The following is a 19,965-nucleotide window of genomic DNA, read 5'->3' as shown; positions in this document are numbered from 1 at the left end:
AGCAACCGCTGGGCTGACAGGTATTTTAGAGCAAACAGACAAACCCTCCACACGGCTATGATCCTCCAAAAAGCACTCATGTTTTCCATTGGTTTTATTGAGTTTTGTTTGTGTTTTTCCAAATGTAATGTAAAAATCAGACCTTTAATTCTCTGTTTTGAGTAGCTGATGACTCCCTTTCCATTGAAATACATTATATTCTAACCTGTTCTTTCCTAATCAGCAAGACTGTTGTCTCTTCACTTTTGTAGGTTATTTGCCTGCAACTCATGATACCCAAAGTATCCTTCCCATTGACCGTCAGAGCAGTCTTTGGAGGAGTCAGAAAGAAGGTTGGGATGTTGCGTCCTGGGGCTAGACCTGGATTAGCAGCAGGCCAGAGATGGTCAAAAAAAAATGCACTGTCACTCACCTATGTTATTTAAGGAATATTAGGCTTGGAATTGCTATTTCCAATGGCTCTGTCATATATGGCTTAGACCAATGGTCTCCAGAGCAGATTGCATGCAACCAGGGAGTGCACAAAACAATCCATTGCGGAGTGGAAAAAAAGTATTTTTTGTACTATAAATCAATAAAATAAAATCAATATTTTAAAAAATACTGTTTATTCTGTCTTTATCTCTTCCTTTTTTTAATTTCTTTTCTTTTTTGTGTGTATTCTAGAATGTACATAATCTGTCATTACAGTACTATATGTATATAATTTACAAATAAAGATATAAATAAACATATATTAAGAGAGAATGCTCAAATGCACAATCAAAAAAGTTTGGAGACCACTGGCTTACAGATCTCCTTTATAAAGGAATATCAGCAGTAGTGATGGTGGGCTGAGCGTCAGCTGAGAGAGCAGTTCTGAAGAGTTGGAAAGGGATTAGTATCTCATGTGGGACATTATTTAGCACGATGCTCCATGACTGAGACATCACTGTCCATTTCCAACGGGCAACGGAGAGCCTATGCTACATACTGAAGGGTAACTTTAGCTCCTATCCATGAGGGGTATCCCACTCTGCATTTAATGAAAAAACAGTGCTTTTCCATGAAAAGTGAGGAGGGAGCTCTCAAGGGGAGGTGGATGCTCCTGTTGCCATCCTAGTCCTCATAACCCAACATTACACCTTTCCAATAGGCCAGGTGGCTCCTTCCACACCCATCGATTTGGGATTTACCATTACTGTCCCCTTCTCAGGGCCCTCACACAAGATGAAAGCCTGAAAAGCAAAAGAAAGGCATTGGGGAAAGGCTTTCTGCTGTTTACCTCTAGTATATTCATAGATTCATAGATTCATAGATTTCTAGGTTGGAAAAGACCTTAGAGATCATCGAGTCCAACCGTCCCTAATCCCCATTAAACCATATCCCCAAGTAGATCATCCACCCTATTCTTAAACACATCCAGGGATGGGGACTCAACCACCTCCCTGGGCAGCCTATTCCAGTGGCTGACAACCCTTTCAGAGAAGAAATACTTCCTAACATCCAGCCTGAATCTCCCCTGACTAAGCTTATACCCATTTCCTCTTGTTCTATCACCCAACACTAATGTAAAGAGCCCTTCCCCTACCTTCCCACCATCTTTTCTCAAGTATTTGTAGGCCGTAATCAGGTCTCCCCTCAGCCTCCTCTTCTCCAGGCTAAACAGCCCCAACTCCCTCAGCCGCTCCTCATAAGTTTTATTTTCCAGCCCCTTGACCAGTTTAGTTGCCCTTAGATCACTTCCCTGCTCCTGCTGGTCACACTATTCTTGATACACGCCAGTATCCCATTGGCCTTTTTGGCCACCTGGGCACACTGCTGGCTCATATCAAGCCAGTAGTCAACCAACACCCCCAGGTCCTTCTCCGCCAGGCAGCTCTCCAGCCACTCCTCCCCGAGCCTATAGCGATGCTTGGGGTTTTTATACCCCAAGTGAAGGACTCTGCACTTGGCCTTATTAAAGCTCATGCCACTGGCCTCAGCCCAACGATCCAGTCTGTTCAAATCCCTCTGAAGGGCCTCCCTACCCTCGAGCAGATCGACACAGCCTCCCAGCTTGGTGTCGTCCGCAAATTTACTGAGGGTACATTCAATTCCCTCATCCAGGTCATTGATAAAGATGTTAAACAGAACTGGACCCAGCACTGAGCCCTGGGGAACCCCACTGGTGACCGGCCTCCAGCCGGATTTAGCCCCATTTACCACCACTCTTTGGGCTCGGCCATCCAGCCAGTTTTTAACCCAAAGGAGGGTGTGCCTATCCAGGCCAGCAGTTATCAGTTTCTCAACCAGAACACTATGAGAAACTGTATCAAAGGCTTTACTGAAGTCTAGGAAAACTACATCCACAGCCCTTCCCTCGTCAACTAGGCGGGTCACCCTGTCATAGAAGGTGATCAGGTTTGATTAGCAAGACCTGCCTTTCTTAAACCCATGTTGACTGGGCCTGATCACCTGGTTAACCTGTATGTGCTCATTAATAGCACTCAAGATAACCTGTTCCATGACTTTGCCCGTCACCGAGGTCAAACTGACAGGCCTGTAGCTCCCCGGATCCTCCTTCCGCCCTTTTTTGTAAATGGGGGTAACATCCGCCAGCCTCCAGTCCAGCGGAACTTCCCCAGTGAGCCAAGACTGTCCAAAGATAATGGACAGGGGTTTGGCAATGACATCCGCCAGCTCTCTCAGGACTCTTGGGTGGATACCATCAGGCCCCATAGACTTGTGGGCATCCAGCTGAAGGAGCAGATCCTTGACCCGTTCCTCTTGGATCACAGGAGCTTCGATTTGCTCTCCCTCCCTGCTCTCAGACACCGAAGGCCAGCTCACCTGGGAACTGCTGACCTTATTATTAAAGACTGAGGCAAAGAAGGCATTAAGGACCTCAGCCTTGTCCTCATCCCTAGTGACTAACGTACCCCTTGAGTCCAGTAGGGGCTGGAGGTTTGGTGGACGAGAAGCTCAATATGAGCCGGCAATGTGCTCTTGCGGCCCAGAAGGCCAACTGCGTCCTGGGCTGCATCAAGAGGAGCGTGGCCAGCAGGTCGAGGGAGGTGATTCTCCCCCTCTACTCTGCCCTCGTGAGACCTCACTTGGAGTATTGCGTCCAGTTCTGGAGTCCCCAACATAAGAAGGACATGGACCAGTTGGAGAGGGTCCAGAGGAGGGCCACAAAGATGATAAGAGGGCTGGAGCACCTTTCCTATGAGGACAGGCTGAAAGAGTTGGGGCTGTTCAGCCTGGAGAAGAGGAGGCTCCGGGGTGACCTTATAGCGGTCTTCCAGTACCTCAAGGGGGCCTACAAGAAAGATGGGGAGAAGCTGTTCAGGAGGGCCTGTTGTGATAGGACAAGGGGTAATGGTTTTAAAATAAAGGGAGGTAGATTCAGGTTGGATATTAGGAAAAAATTTTTTACCATGAGAGTTGTAGAACACTGGAACAGGTTGCCCAGAGAGGTGGTGGATGCTCCATCCCTGGAGACGTTCAAGGCCCAGTTGGATGAGGCCCTGAGCAACCTGATCTAGTTGGAGATATCCCTGTTCCTTGCAGGGGGGTTGGACTAGATGGCCTTTGAAGGTCCCTTCCAGCCCTAACGATTCTATGATTCTATGATTCTATGATTTAGCCCTCCTTTTGTTATTAATATATTTATAGAAAGACTTTTTGTTGTCCCTTACAGAGCTGGCTAGTCTAAGTTCCAATTGGGCTTTTGCGCCCCTGATTATCTCCCTACATGTCCTAACTTCCTCCCTGTATTGATTCCTGGATGCCTGCCCATTCTTCCAAGACTTATAGACATCCCTTTTTCTTTTGAGATGTTCCCAAATCTCCTTTGTCATCCAAGCTGGTTTTCTACCCCGGCGGCTCGACTTCCGGCACACAGGGACAGCTCGCTCCCGTGACTCCAGAATTTCCTTTTTGAATAGTAACCATCCCTCCTGCGCCCCCTTACCCTTGAGAGCTGTCTCCCATTGGACTTTGTTAACCAGACTTCTTAACAGCCCAAAGTCAGCTCTCCCAAAGTCCAGCTTGGCCGTTTTAGTGTTCCCCCTTCTAACTTCCCCTAGAATTGAGAATTCTATTATCTCGTGGTCACTATGTCCCAGGCGTCCTCCAACCTTCACATCTCCCACAAGACCTTCTCTGTTCACAAACAGCAGGTCTAGGGGAGCACCTTCTCTAGTCGGTTCACTGACCAGTTGTGATAGGAAGTTGTCCTCCACACTCTGCAGGAACCGCCTATCTCTCAGTAGCCAAAATTCCAGCAAACATGTTCAATTTAGTCATGTTGACTAGTGGCTACTCTTACCCAAAAAATTTAATAGAAATATTTGTCAGTCCTAGAAGCAGCATCAGTCTGTTACATTCGAAATCTAATTATCTAAAAAATTGTTATTGCCCTCTCCTGGAGGTATTATAGCTGATAGATCCTTGATATTGTAACACAGCATGAATTTTGGCAAACACTTGGGTTACACTAAAAGAATACACAGCTACATATTTTATGTAGAAAAAAATATAGAAAATTATGGATTACATGCAATTATGAAGCTGATATAAAGGATAAATTCGCTCACTATTTAAGTGATTAAGTTAAAAAAAAAGAAAAATCTCTCCTTCCTTAATTCCTGTCATGTATGATCAAATATTTTTTTACTGTACTGTGCGATTGTCGTTCCAGACCACCAGAGGGCACAGAGGAGCCGTTAAAATATTAGGAGAGTTTATATCTGCCAGATAATATTTTGAGAGTTGATTTACAACTTACAATTCTGCATGAGGACCAGAAAGAATAAAATTTCTAAATATAATTCCATAGTATAAAGATAATTACACCACAATATTCAAATGTTATTTCTTTTTAATTTAACACCTCACAATTAGTATTTTTTAACTATAAAATGCATATATATCTTTGTGATGTATTAGATGGAAATGGGGCTGAAGCAAAACAAAGGAAAGCATAATTCATTAACAACGAACTGGACATGTAATGACTTTTCCAAAGCCCACAGTAAAGTGTCTCTGGTCAAATGAATTGCTATTTATGATGAATAAAAGGGCAACAGGACAACTATGTTAATCCAGTCTCAGTTGTGTATCAGAAGTGATAGTAGTTTGACTACCTGTTTTATTTATTACCAGCATTATAGTTATTACTTACGAAGCAGCTAATGTTAATGCAAGAGTTGGTTTGAAGGATGTGCTATAATTTCTTAAACGAGCCTCGTATGAAGCCCTATGATTGGCAGTATACAGGTCAGGCAGTGATGTGTGTACAGAATCTGGAGAAAATTTCTGCACTGATACCATCTTTGCTTGTCATAAGCAGCTGACATTAGTGCAGTATTTGACAGGGGTCTGTTTACTTTTATCTCAGGGCTGAGTCTGACTGTACGAGTCCTGCACCGCACACTCGCAGAACTGCAGCATGGTGTGGCTCCTCTGCCCTACACGACACATATCATCACTCAGGGAAGAGCTAGCCATAAGTCCCTCGGTGTTTCCAGTCATCCCTACATACACACCAGACCATTTAACAGGACAGGAGTGCAACTTCAGTTTCACCCAGTTTTACAGCAACTGGTTTGAAGACTGCAGTGGTTTTCTCTTCGACTTGCCCTTCCCAAAAGAATCACTGCTCCCCATTAGATTTCTTCATAGGATCGCTTTAACAGAGGTATTCTCCTCTCCCTGCTTCCCATCTTCATAAAGTTGGCCCACGCAGAAGTAGATTTTGCCACGCAAAAGGATGAGAATAAAATAATTTACTACTCCTTTCCCAGGGGAGCAAAATTCAATTTTATGGTGGCATCAACAGGGTCAACATCTTCACTAAATGAATCGTGGAGATACCAAGGCACCATTATCGCCAGTGTCACAACATCTCTCCTGTCAGCAGTTGTCCCCCAGTGCTGGCAGCATGACACTGCTAGAAGGAACTGTACTCAGTCTCCCTGCCCAGGGTGGATGTGAGAGAAGGGTGGCTTGTGAGATAACCCTCACCAGCACAGAATGGGTGCAGGAGCTGCTCAAAAATCATTCTCCTGATATGGAAGGCCATGATTTTGTCACTCCCATCAGTCTGCTGCCTTAAACTATTACCTATTTTTTCCTATGCTGAAAGCCAATCTGGCCTAGAAGAAACTACACAGTCTTTTTTAGGAGCAGGGGAAAAAAAAAAAAAAAAAAAAAAAACAACCACGGAAGAAAACACAAACCATTTACATTGTCATTTAATGCAATCAGTCTTTCAGATACCATTATTCAGTGAGGGGGGAAGTAGAGAGCCTCCTGCTATCATTGGCAATGACACGCAATTAAGCTGAGCACATCTAAATTATGGCTTTTAATTAAAAAGAGGCAATGTCTAAGATGGCACCAACATGTTTAAAATTTAATACATTTCACGCCAGATGCTGGAGTCATCAACATAAAAATCTGTCGACAACATGTGCATTTTTAAAATGGGAAAATCTATTTTTAAAATGTCAAACATTTTAAAACGATAGCGACACATCTCAGTGGCCTATCTGGTTTGATGTGCTTTCCATTTAACTATTCATAGCTGAGAAAAACCATTCTGAACATGACTTTCCGTTTTTAAGTTAAATATCCATTTATCATCTAAATCTTACAAATGATGAGTTTTCTCATTAAGGCAAGTTAGAAGTGAAAAGTGTCATTTTAATGAAAGGTAGAGTTTATTTCTTCCTTTTTTTTCCTTAAGGAGATCCGTTTGTCTCCTTCATTATTAACATTGTCTCATGCATTGCCCATATGAGTATGAAATCAAGCATGAAAGTCTTAGAATCAGTTTATGGGTGCTTGCATAAAATTCTCCCTCCCTTTTCTATTTCTTTTCCTTTTTAGTTTTATTACATTTAAATGTTAGTCTGGACAGAGAGTTGCAATATTTTCTTAAAGACCTTAATTCTAAAAGCAAGGTTGTCACTCTTCTAGTCATTATCATCTACTCTGGAGTGAAACCAAAACAGCAATAGCAGGTAGAGCAAACCCAACCAGTCCTACAGAAGATGGGATTTTAGAGGTCTATTCTTTATGCATTGAAAAAATTGGGAACAGAAATTAGAGAAATATTCTGAAATAGCAGTTGGTGACTTCTCCCCTATCAGTATATCAGCTATCATCGAGATAGAAGCCATCCAAGAACTCTTAAAAGAAATACTCCTGAATCACTGTCCCTGAAGAAAACACTGCTTTTCTGCCTCAGCTTTAAGTGTCTCATAACTTCTTCTGATGGAACAGAGGAGAGAGTCAGAAAAACCGCCTTCTCCATAGCATCTGGTGGACTAAACAACCTTCCTTCCAATTAATTCTCCCCACAGCACAATCTTCTTCATCATTTGCTTTAGAATGCACTAGCCATCCCAAAAGTAGACATAAGTAATGAGATTACAGACGTACAGTGTCTGGACCATTATGTATACTATTAGGTTGGAAGCAGAAAAGCTTGCACAACACAAACAGATGCCATTCAGCCAAGCCTGTTCAGTAAGCAGCAAATAATATTTAGCTCTTCAGGATGAAGTAGCATGTCGAGGTGAAATTACATTCAAGTCTTGGAAGCTGCTAAAAGATCTAGCAGCACTGGTAAATCATGTCTTCAATACTCTCTACAGACTGCTTCAGAGTTTATTCTCTTTCTTTACCTAAAATAGCACAAATGTTTAATAAATCTGAGATGATACACATATATATGCATACATGATCAGAGGACAACCCATGTTTGTGCATGTCCTGAAGGAGGGCTGTATTGTTCAGTGCCACTCTTCCCTTCCCTCATCAAACAAACCAATATGGAAACAAACTGATGGTTTCATATCTTGCTGTTATCAGCCATCATCATGTCTCCTGTTCCCAAATAAGCTCATATAGAAACCTGAAATACACTAAATTGGATGGAATATAGTTTCTGTCCATTATTTGTAAGGAAAAAATTAAACAGCAGCATCAAAGGATGGTCTCATCCTAACACAAATGCTGGCCCAATAATTATTTTCGTTCTCTTGGAGCTTTCTCTATGGTACTTCACGGTTTAAAAGAGGTACTGCTGTCTTCCTGTTACAGAAGGATTCCACTCCTACATTTACAAGCACAAGACTTTTCACTGATTTTTAGTAGGTGTCATGGATTCAAGTGCCAGAGATAAGCAGACAATACAGGCCTAGCTATCCTTCCCTGCATAACATCATGCAGTTATCAGTCTACCTCAGTCCTTGGACGAAATCGGTTCACTGATGAAGAACACTTGAAGGAAGCTGAAAATAAGTAAGACATGGATATGTTGGCATGTAGAGGGAAAGTATTTTGAAAGGTCTTTGGCTGTAATGCAATCTTTGGCTAAAAGGGTGCATGCGCAGGGGGCAGCTCAGTCTCAATTCGGGAGCAGTGTGATTCCTTGGTGATGTTAGTATTTGTATCAGTGCTTCTTGGCAAGAACAAACTTCCTTGAGGGCAAACTGAAGACTAGGGAACGATCTCTCCCAAAACTGTAAATATCATACTTATTTCATTAACTTCCCTGTGTTTCCCTCCACAGGCAACGTATCTTTCTTTGTCTTGTCAACAAAAAACAACCTTATTGCCACAAGACGTTGCAGGTATATACCCTTTCCTTATGATTCAGTAAGAGAAACCAAGAATGTGCCAACAGTTCATTAAGCTGCTTAATGTGTTTTTGTGTAATGCTCAGAAGGTGACTGCCACATAAACATCCAGGCAGAAGAGGACTCAATATGAAAGAATCTAGTTACGCACAAGGTGCTTCTCATTTTACTGGCATGATTCTGCATGTGACAACTTACAGTTTATTGACAAACATCAAGAGTCTTTACTGGTGTATGGAATTACACAGGCAGAGCACGTTAGGAAGTTTGGGTGTATAGACCTGTTGTCTCAGGGTCAACATTACACTCTTGACTCACACTTGTATGACAAGTTTGATAGAAAATGTTCATGCAAAATTGGTTGTTACCAATGAACAATCACGTTCATTATCCAACAAGGCAAATATCTACGACATGAAAAAAATGACGCATACTTATATGTGAGTAAGTAAAATTATTATCAAATAAGTGTCCTTATTTGATAGTCTTTTGAATCAAATCATCATAGAATCATAGAATCATAGAATGGTTAGAGTTGGAAGGGACCTCAAAGATCATCTAGTTCCAACCCCCCGCCATGGGCAGGGAAACCCTCCACTATACCAGGTTACCCAAAGCCTCATCAATGTAATTTTATATCAATGTTTACAACTAATTTTTCAATGAAATATGACTGATTCTAAAGCATAGCTTTTAAGATCTTAGCATTTTGCCCAGAAAACAAACAAGTACAAACCTAAGGGTGTGCTCTAGCAGAAATCTCATTTTCTTAAGCTGCAGATATCTGAAAACATGGTTTAATTTTTATTTTGTGTACTAATCAGAAAAGTAGAGTACAACTGTCATATATTTTTTGGCATTCTAATCATGAAAATAGTCTCTATTTTAAGGCAGATGGAGCACTGGCGGTACTAAGCACAAGAAAGTTAATCTGTGTTCTGAGCATATTAATAAACAAAGCCTATAAAATAAATGTTGGTAAAAACCCAAATGATTCTTGCCAAGTTTTCTTTATATATCTTCTGGGAAAGAAATATTATTATGAACTTGATTTCATTTCCGTGCCCACATGAAAATCATTCTCAAAAATTAAAAAGTCCAGATCACAAAAGAAATTTTTAAAACATTGCTTAAAATGAAAAACTAGAATATACCTGAAAGTGAGTATTCTCCTTTTAGACTTTCACTTTCTCGGATTAGGAAGGCTCCTGTCTGGTTTCCACGGTATGACAGTTGTCTCTCGGCATCTGCTCGTTTGATTGGGCCAAAAAACCATCTGAACAAATAAAAAACATTAATTTTACCAGTCAGTGAAACATATCAGGAAGACAATTTAGTTTTTATAAACATGCTGCATATTTACTAAAAGATAATCTGTGCTATGTTAATTAAATTCCAATAGCATGGGGAAAAACAGCCAACAAGAGCTATACAACAGATTTATTGCTAGAAAATATTGCTTACACCTTTGTGTGAAATCTGGATTTTACTGCCGATGGAAAGTCCTACTGATTTCAAGGGAACAAGAATTCAAAAGTGACAGACTGGCCTTGTCCCCGGAAAAATTCGCCAAGAAATTTTGCCAAAGTTACTGCGGCAGAAATTAATGCCAAGTCTGTTGATGCCACTTGAACTACCTAAAGGTGCAGGTATGTGCTAACATCTTCAAACTCAAAAATCCCGGAAACTGCACAAGGGGGTCTCAGATTCCAAGAGGTAAACCACCCTGTATCTTTCTCCGTTCCACTGCCACGTCGATAACTCATATGAGTTACTGGCAGTTTTTCAGCTCTGCTGCTGTTAGACAAACAAAGCCAGCATGTCCCTCAAGTCACTGCAAACATCTCAACATTCTTCTTGTTCTGTAACGATCTACTTCTATCTATGCCTTTTAAAACATGTTTTTCTTCTCTCAATGAACCCTGTAGTTTACAAGGACTTGTTCAAGCAATAGCTTCAGTTTGCTCCTCTGAAGGTACTATTTAGCTCTTTTGCTGCTTTGTGCCGAGTGTAAATTAAATGGAAATGAGACTGAGATGAGTCAGCATTTTCAACTGGGGCGGCATTCAGCTTCCATCCAACAAACATACAAAGCTCTTTCGAAGATTAGCTCCACCTCTTACTTGAAGCAAATAATGATAAATAGCTGTCATAAATATGCCATGTACTCATAGGAGAACTCCTTTTAAATTAATCATAGCCAAACCTATTATGCAAACTTTTAAGATAAATCAATGTATCACACCACAGGTAAGTTGCCTATTCAGCTAACTACTTGATTTGTCAATTACTAGTGAAAAGTACAGAAGGTGTCATCAACAAAGTACTTGAGTATCTGTAAAGCTTGTAATCACCACGAGGAATGGAGGAAATAAATGAGAACATTGGGTGACACCTTGGCTGAGCAAGCATGAGGAATGAAAAATGGTTTTGGATGAATAAAGAGAAAACAAAAAGAGGTAAACATAGATGATGCTAACCCACGCTGGATATGCTTTATTAACAAAATAAAATGAAATCCACATATTCCGGACTGCATTCCTGTCCTCTGACTTGAAGATTGTTCAGATAAAATAGGTCTTGATGCATATTTGGCAAGGAAAGGAATCTCATGAGAAAGCTGGAATGTCTAAGTAATAATTTTAATTAGTTTAACATGTTAATTAATTCAACTAATTAATTAAATTAATTCATTAATTAGACTGTAGAAAACTAAGTGATCAATAAATATTCAAATCCTTGACTGAGGTTCTCATTAAAGGGATGAGAGAACAGAATACAAGTTCAACTCTATTCAAGTCCCAAGGAAAATTTGTCTACGCTAAAAACTGAATTAGAATCTTTCTGAAATTTCTAAATACAACTGCTTTGAGAATAATATCTGAAAACAAATAAACCATATGATCTGAAAAAAAAAATTAAACTGATATTTTTCTCCTTAAATTATAAGATATCACTTAGTAATGCCCAAAGTGACCGATTCTCATAAAAGTGTGTAAGAAAAAAGTTTAATTTTGTGTTTCCTTTTTTCATGGTTAAAAGGGTAATATCTTCTCAAAAGGATTTCATTGCATACCAAAGCCAAAAGAGCTTCCAATCAGCAAGTTTGAATTTTATGTTCCGTGTAGTCAAAAGCATAGTCATTACATGTACAGTATTTTTACATACACTGTTAGTCGCTCATATTGATAAAGCTGAAAAAACGGGCAGTAAAACGATGTATGTAACAAGAGGGTATTGTTGGTTTATTTGGGAAATACAATTTAAAACAGTATTACATTTGTGTATATAAGATCATGTCTACAATACAACATATGATTTTGGAAAAAAATAGCATATTTTGTATATGATATATAATGATATATAATGTATATGGTATATAATATTATATTCAGGCATATGTATCTGTGCTTTTGACTTCAAAATATTTCAAATGATATGTTTGTTTTTCTTAGGTTGGAAAAACTTCATTTAAATCAATATGAATTTACCATTAAAGATTATAAGGAGCACAAGTAGTATGTAGATCTGACTCTAGATAAATTTAGCAGTTAAAAAGATCCTGGCTTGCAAAATAAGGTAATTAGAGTAGCAGCATTTGAGAAGGTAAGTGTAACTGAAGCAATTATTATGGAGAGTGAAAAGGGGACATATATTGTACATTACCGCATTTACCTGACTTTATATGATCTGATTAAAATGTTTCAGGAAAATATAACAAAAATTACTTTTAATAGCATTTGAATACGGGATTCTTAGTTCAAAGTCATTGGGCTTGCAATAATAATCATACACGACAAAAAGCAATACTGGTATTGAAAAAATAACCCCTTAACCTCAAAGCAAATAATTTAATTTGTTATTCACTTTTTTTTTAACAAAAGCACATCCAAATTTCAAGTACTATTTCCATTATAAATGGAAGTTTAAAATCCTTTTATAAAGCGTGAAGGGCTTATTTCAATTTCTTACGACTGAAGTTATGCTTCAAAAGACTTAATATTTTACTTCATCCAAAAGTGTGTATTTTAGAGGAAAAAGTACTCTAAGGAGTAATAATGAATCAAGGTAATTGCTCAACGTGAGATATTGTTCTGTGTGGCAGGAAGGTCAGACAAAACAACACCCAATACATAGTAAATCTATTTGGTTTTATAGCTCAAAGTTAGATAGAGGTTTTGAAACAATGCTTAGAAAAACAAGACCGTCAAGCACCGTCCATTGCACAAGTTACTTAACTAGCACTTTCTCTGACTTCGGAGTGCTATATTGGCATTAGGCAGTTCAGGAGAAGGTTGAATTAGCAATTGTTGTACAGTTTCACTTTGAATATCAGCTTGCAGTCAGATCAATTTGGGTCATGATTATGAATGCAGGATCGGCACATTACCAAGTACGGCACAAATTAGTGTGTTTGGACTCGGGCATAAGTTTCCATTTCTAGCAGGAGCTGTCTAGTTAGCACAGCAGTAGTGATCTTCTGTCAGTGAGACCCTTTCTTCCTTTTCAGTGTAGAATGCTAGATCTGCTTTCTGGGCATTGTTTCTAGCAGCTTCCACAAAATCCTTTGTTTCCACCATCATTCATAGCTCTCAGGAAACCCCTTCATTAAAAACTCCAGGATACTTCCAGGTCACTCTGGCCACCAGATATAGGAGGACTTTGGGGACAGAGAAGATTATTTTCATGTAGATCCATAACAAACAGTCTTTACTTGGTGCAGATGATGCCCAATACAGTGAGGTTTGCTGTGGTCATTCAGAATGTAGTGATCCCATCTCTAGTGGTCATCAATTCCACTGGCAAGTTTTTGACCACAGGATCAACAGCTGATGGACATGTATCATAGCAGGCTTTGTAGGATGTTCCATGACTGTGATAGTATCATTACTGAGACCGTACTCCTATCCTATGACCTTTTTGTTCCACCAAAGGAAAGGATGTATCTTTATCAAGATGAATGCTGCTGGTTATTCTTGGAGAGTAAATTTTTTAAGAAACAGAGGTCATGTCACCTATGCTCACCCTCGCCTCCCCATTCAGTCCAGCTTGAATCAAAATGGAGTCATGAGTTCAACAGAAGTTGATGGTGTTACTTGGTTCTGCCATCACCTTTGCTCAAAAGCTCTCTGTCCTCCAGGTTTCAATGCACTGCTGACCTCTGTCTAAATGTCAAAGCCTCATTTACTTGGTTCTGATTTTTGTTTCTCTGTGCTTTGCTACATAAAAAATCTGCTAAAATAAAACAGTTCTACTTCTGCACTTTTTTTTCTTATAGCAGAAAGATATGGCAGGAACTTTTAATCTGAAAGGTGGAGCAGAGGAAGAGTAAGATGGGCCAAGGGCATTGCATATCGCACAGCTGCTGACAGAATCACTAAAGCAAAGAAGGATACAGAGGCAAAGTTCTGCAATGCTATACTGCTGGCAAAGTTTCCAGTGCCTGGCAACATGCCTAGAAGAAGATAAAACCCCAGTGGAAAAACAAACACAAATATCCCTGTCCAAAAAAAAAAAAAAAAAAGAATATGCAAAATGAGTTTTCTTCCCTTCCATTCTGTTTGCTCCCATTAATGTAATATCCCTCTTTGATCATGTCACCCTCATCAGTGCAATGCACTCATTTGAGGTAGAGATTGGAGATTTTACAGAGGATCTCAACTAATCTGGGAACTACAGGATCTCTTTCTCTCCTGAAATTAACTCTATCCAACACCCAGAGCAAAACCCAAACAAAAGAATTCCCAGCCATGGTCCAGATGAAAAAGCTCATAGGGGCAACATGTTTTTGTCAGCCTATCATTCCTTCGGCAGCCCTGCTACAACCCTCCACTCCCCTCTTACACTGGAGCTTTATGCTTGGTCTCTCCTAAGTTCCAAACAGCTTTGATCTTCCTTGGGCAGTCTCTCAGCAGCCATAGACACAGTGGAGCTCTAGGGTTCATCTCTCTCTTAATACTAACCCTAGGCATGGGCTGACTTTTACCAAAGATCCTCAGTCATGCCAAATGAACAACAAATAAGGCATGGGTGAAGTCCCATGGAGGGGGAACCCTTGGCCTGGGCCAGACACTAAAGTCCTAAGAGGACAAATCTCTCTGCATCCTCAACCTTCATTGCCTGGCCACTTTGCCACCTCTCTCCAGCAGGAGCTCCAGCAGTTGCCTTTCTCCTAATCTAACCTCCTACATTGGAGGAACCACAGCCAAAGACTCCCAAACGCGGTCCAGGTGAAAAATCTGTTACTGAAGAATTTTTTTGGCAGCTTATCCTTTCCTTGGGCAGCCCCTTTGAAGCTGTTGAACTCCAACAGAAACTCTTAAACTCATGACTAAGGACACTGTGTGCATTCCCCTTTGGGATGCGGATAAGATCTTCATCACCAAGCCAAATATCAATTAACAGCTATGATTTTTGGCTTTCTTGGAAATTTCAGCAGATCCCTCACTGCTCTTTTGTTATTCACACTGAAGACCAGCATAGAAAATGATGTGGAAGTTCTGACTATATCACCTATTTCCAACAGGGCTCACCAGAGCACAGCTTCCCACTTTTATCTTCTGTCTTTACTTAGATTTAATACATACAGGAGCAAAGTCACAATTAGCTCCACAACATCATATCTGAAGTGACTGAATTTGCTTTAATAACTAGCTGTAGCTTGGATAAGGGTGTATTATTTCAGTTTCTCGTTCAAGTTGCAGGACATTGAAGGTAAGAAAAGTCTAAAAGCAGAGGTCTGTGACTGACATTTGTGAATGCCCAACTAAAAGCGAAAATCCTGAGGGCTGAGTCAGCAGTAAGATATAGTCACATATAGAAACCATGATCATTACAATAGGAATGAGGGGGGAAGAAAAGGTAGAAAAATTGCTGAGAAGGACTACATGGCAAGGTCATTCAAAGAGCAGGAAGGCATAACAGAAGACACAGCAGGAAATCAGTCACATGATATTTATTTTCAAAAATACTCAAGACTTTAAAATGGACATCATGATCCTACCCTGGATCAGCACTTCATGGTACCAGGACATCTTAATTCTCCTTTTCCATAAGTGTTTGCAACTGGGATTTACCTTCTCATGTTACAATAAATCTCATGAGAATGGTAAATCTCAGCAGCTGGGAGGGTTTGCTGCGATCCCTGTGGTTCCCAAACAGAATTCTCCATTATGGAAGAAATGATGATGACAAACAGGTTAGCTGGCCCTCCAGTAGATTAACTGGATTGCGTTAACTGTGTCTACAGGGCTAGACTATGAGGAGAGTAAAAGATTTCCCAGACTAAGAGCAAAGAATTACCGCAATTAGAGCAAAAGTCTTGGGTGAGGACAAAGAAAAATAGGTACCGTATATATTGAAACCAAATATATGCCAGTTTCTTACAGAATGTAGAAAGCTTGTGCAACAGCTAAAACAAATAAAGAAAAGCTTCAAAGGTATATAAATTTTACATTCTGAATGCCTCAAAATCTACAGTCATAGAAAGCTGTAGATGCAAAGTCAAGAACCCCAAAGTTAGGAGATGGTAATGTTAATATTGCTTTCACGGCATTCACTCAGCCATTTTTCAGGAAAATCCAGTATGATACCATCTTTAATTACATGGCCACATCTACTGCTTCCTACAGTGCTAATACGAATGCTGCTCACTGAAAAGTTACGCTCTATTTTGTTTTATCATTTTGTAGATAAAGTTTATTTACTGTACATTGTTTAGTCTCTGCTCTCAATACGAGTTATAAAATTACATGAATGGCTAATTTCCTAGCAGCCTCTATTATAGTATTCATGACTATAATATCTGAATGCTTTACAAACATTCATTAATTTCTATTTTTGGCACTTTTCCTTGTAAAATAATTTTATAGTGGAGAAACATCACAGAAAAGAACTAAAGCAATAAGACATTATTATAAGCATTTTCTACTAATTTTGAATGTCCAGATTGAAATGCCTAGGGCCTACCTTTCAGAGAATTTAGCATCATACAGTATGTAGTAGTTTATTCAGAGAGCAATAGCTTCTAACTTCCGTGTTACAGAAGACAAGGAGACATGTATGGAAATCTAAAGAGACAGAACTAGAGACAGAGACCATCCTGTGAGCACTGCCCTTACTCAGCACATGGAAACCTGAACAGGCTTGCATGCACCACTCTTCACTGCCGTCATTTGTGCAGGACAAAGGGGGCTGCTGAGCCAGCTTTTAATCCTTGCCAGGTTTGCAGTCTGCTGTGGGTAAACATTCGTGCAGAAGCAGGGACAGAAGTTTACCAAGGGCGACACCAAAATGTCCTCTCTGCGCTGAGAGGAAGGCTCCAAGCACTTGCTGGATTTTCCCAGAATACCAAAAACATAGCATGCAGCTGTCAAATGCTAGTGAGACTGTTCTGTCACCACATATAAAGTGCAATTTTATTTTCAAAGGCTTGGTTAGTTTGAAGCAAAATTTTCTTAGATATCAAAAAGCACGCGCTTTTAACACAGCAAACTCCCCTACCAAATATCAAGCCCTACCTCCAAAGTACATGCAAAAGGATTTCTCATGCTGTTCTGAGTCACGTCTTTTGCTTTCAGAGACAGAAAGAGGCAGCCTGTGCCTGGTATCAACTCTGAAAAAATCATATCCAATCAGGTAAAGCCTGGGAAAATTATAAGCAACTAAACAATCTCTTCTGATAGAAAATATCAGGCTGCCTTAATTATACGAATAACGAAGGAATGTCATTTCTCCAAGAGCTGACATTTCAAGAAATCAGGAAATATCACTGTAAAGATGAAAGCCTTCCACATATAACATAGTTAAGAAACCGATGTGCTTTACAAATGACGAACTGCATGCGTGAAGGAGAGCGTGGGAGATGAGCATGGGCTGCTTCAATTTTCCCTTTATAGTCTACAGCAAACCCGATGATGGCATTGGGGAAAAAAAAAAATCTGTAGTCAGGCTAAACCATGAAGATGATAACTTGCAAAAGTTTCCTTTCATGAGCGTTTTCAAAAACACAAGCCTTCCCAGTTATGGCACGAGAATCTACACAGCGAAAGGCCCAGGATTACTCTAGGGCTTGCAGACTTTCACTACGCAGAGGCTGGAAAACCTGAGTTTCTGGTCCTTTAGAAACAGAGCCTTACCTCCTTACTTCCTTCTACAGGCTTGCCTGGGATTGTTTTTGATGCTGTCTATCTCTCATTGTCATTTATTATCAGATACTGAAGGATGCGTGGCACTAGGACAAAATTTAAGAAGAGGAAGGAATTTCAAGCTAAAGCTAAAGAAATGCATATGACACTGCAGGGGGGAGGGAGGAAACAAGACAGTAAAAATTCAAAGCAGAGAGGACTGTAGAATATTTTCAAGTAAATGGAGGACGAGAAGGGAGAAAGTCAGAGGTAACAGGCAATGACGAAGAGAAAATAAAGACAAGACAAAACTGAAGACTGCATTTATTGCCCAAAGGCTATAACATGCTGCTGCCTGAGCTGCTGCACCTGCTCAGCAAATGCTGGTTTCCAGCTTATCCTGCTCCCACAGGGCATGTGTCTTTGGCAGTGATTTCAGTGCTACTTGGGGAAACAATTTCACAGAATATCTCTTGAAACAATTTCACAGAATATCTCTCGAAACAATTTCACAGACTAATGCTCACTGTAAGGATTGCTCTCGACAGATCTTTTCCCTTTCCCTTTCTTATTTCATCACACCACTCATGTTTGTACTGGCCAAGAGAATACTTTAATATTCATTTTCATCATGTATTTATTGACTAGAGGTCACTGCTGAATGTACTGGTTTAAACCTTACCAAAGTACCATCAGCAACAAGTGAGTCAGATGAAGTCTTTAAAAAAATGTTTAGGTAACAACAGCCTTCTGTATTTATAGAAGGAAATCAGTTAAAATGTTAACACACTGCAAAAAGTACCTGACTTGGACAATACTTGAAATAAAAAAATCATTTAAAACATACATACCAGTAACACAGTTCAGTCCTGATTACTTATTTACCAAAATCAGAACATAGTTCCCTCCAAGTGAAACTAGAAATTCAGGTTTTCAGGGATGGTTATGTAGGGCAGCACACTTAACCTTTCGCAACCACAATGAATTTGCTTCATACATAAGGATCTGAGTCATGTATATTGCTCAGTTCCTTGTTGTTGAATAACTTATCACGAATTAAAACGAAGACTATCTGCATGTATTGTGCATGGGATCTGGAACTTACGAGATTTTTCGCTAATGACAGGGAGTGGAATAAGTCTGTTTTTCTTTTCACAAGGGAAAACATAGAACATGAATAGTTGTGAAAAACTCAAGGCTCATTTCTACATTATGTAAGTGGCAGAGATCTATCAAAACGACAGGGCGGCATTAGTTTGTGTTACGTATGTATGTAGGAGCCTGCCTCTATGTTTGAAAGTGACAGCCTGTCTGCTGCAGCACTCTGTAAGTTCCACTGTATTTTCCATATTTCGAGATCAACACTGTGATTTTTCTTTAAGTAACCATTACAATGAGAAATACACAGTTTTGGAAAATAACAGATCCCGTTTTGCTCTTGGCTTTTGGATAACATTTTGCTAATGTTCTTGTCAACAGATTATAGCTGACTGCTTGTCGTTTCTCCATAAATACTAGATTTGTGTTAGACTTGAGAGAGATTTATTGGTGAGATGGCAGAATATAGGAGGTGATAACTGAAGAGACATAGAGGCAAAAAAAGGGAAAGAAAATGAAGTTGTACTTCTCTACATATTTTCTAAACAAAATATTATAGCTTAATTTGTGAAGGTACTTAATTTGAAAAAAATCAAATTTAAATGCTTTTTCATTTCTGTTTTCAAACAGAGTTTCCATCAAAATATAAGGAGTTTCTCTTTTATTTTTTTTCAGAAAGGACTGTGTTACCTGAAGACAAGATACAACCAAACAATACCCTTCATTTTGTTTCAAGTCATGTTAAATATTTTGATTTGATAGAAAACTAAAATGAAGAACTCTTCTTTTTGGAAAAAAAAAAGCTAAATAAACAAAAAGAGAAACATCACTGCTTCCTTCTTCCTAGAGAACGAGCTATTTTTCTTTTCTTTCTTCCCATACTTATTTGGTCATGAACGTGGGCACTAGGACACAAGTGATATACTCCTCCATGAAACAAGAGATCTTTAGTCAAAATGAGGCAATTTAAACACATTTACAACTGAAGTAATCCTTTTGGGACTGAACATACATGAGTTATCACCAGAAGTAGGCAGAACCTTCGCTACCATTTATTTCCAGGAAGACAGGAAATTGCAAGTTATTACGTGAAAAGAAAGCTTTATACTACTAGACTCAAGGATCAGATT

General features: G+C 39.6%; 1 protein-coding gene across 1 annotated transcript in view; it reads right to left on the bottom strand.

Moving 5' to 3' along the window:
* FRK (fyn related Src family tyrosine kinase) overlaps positions 1–19,965 on the bottom strand; it is a 56,385-nt gene that overhangs the window by 23,249 nt on the left and 13,171 nt on the right. The window contains exon 2 of the mRNA XM_086632134.1: positions 9,767–9,888. Within this exon, the coding sequence (XP_086488260.1) occupies positions 9,767–9,888 (122 nt within the window). The remainder of the gene's footprint in view (positions 1–9,766; positions 9,889–19,965) is intronic.

Source organism: Tauraco erythrolophus, chromosome 2, assembly GCF_009769465.1.
Source record: "Tauraco erythrolophus isolate bTauEry1 chromosome 2, bTauEry1.pri, whole genome shotgun sequence".
Lineage (NCBI taxonomy): Eukaryota > Metazoa > Chordata > Aves > Musophagiformes > Musophagidae > Tauraco > Tauraco erythrolophus.
The sequence above is the reverse complement of the archived record's forward strand: the minus strand, read 5'-3'. Positions and strand labels throughout refer to the sequence as shown.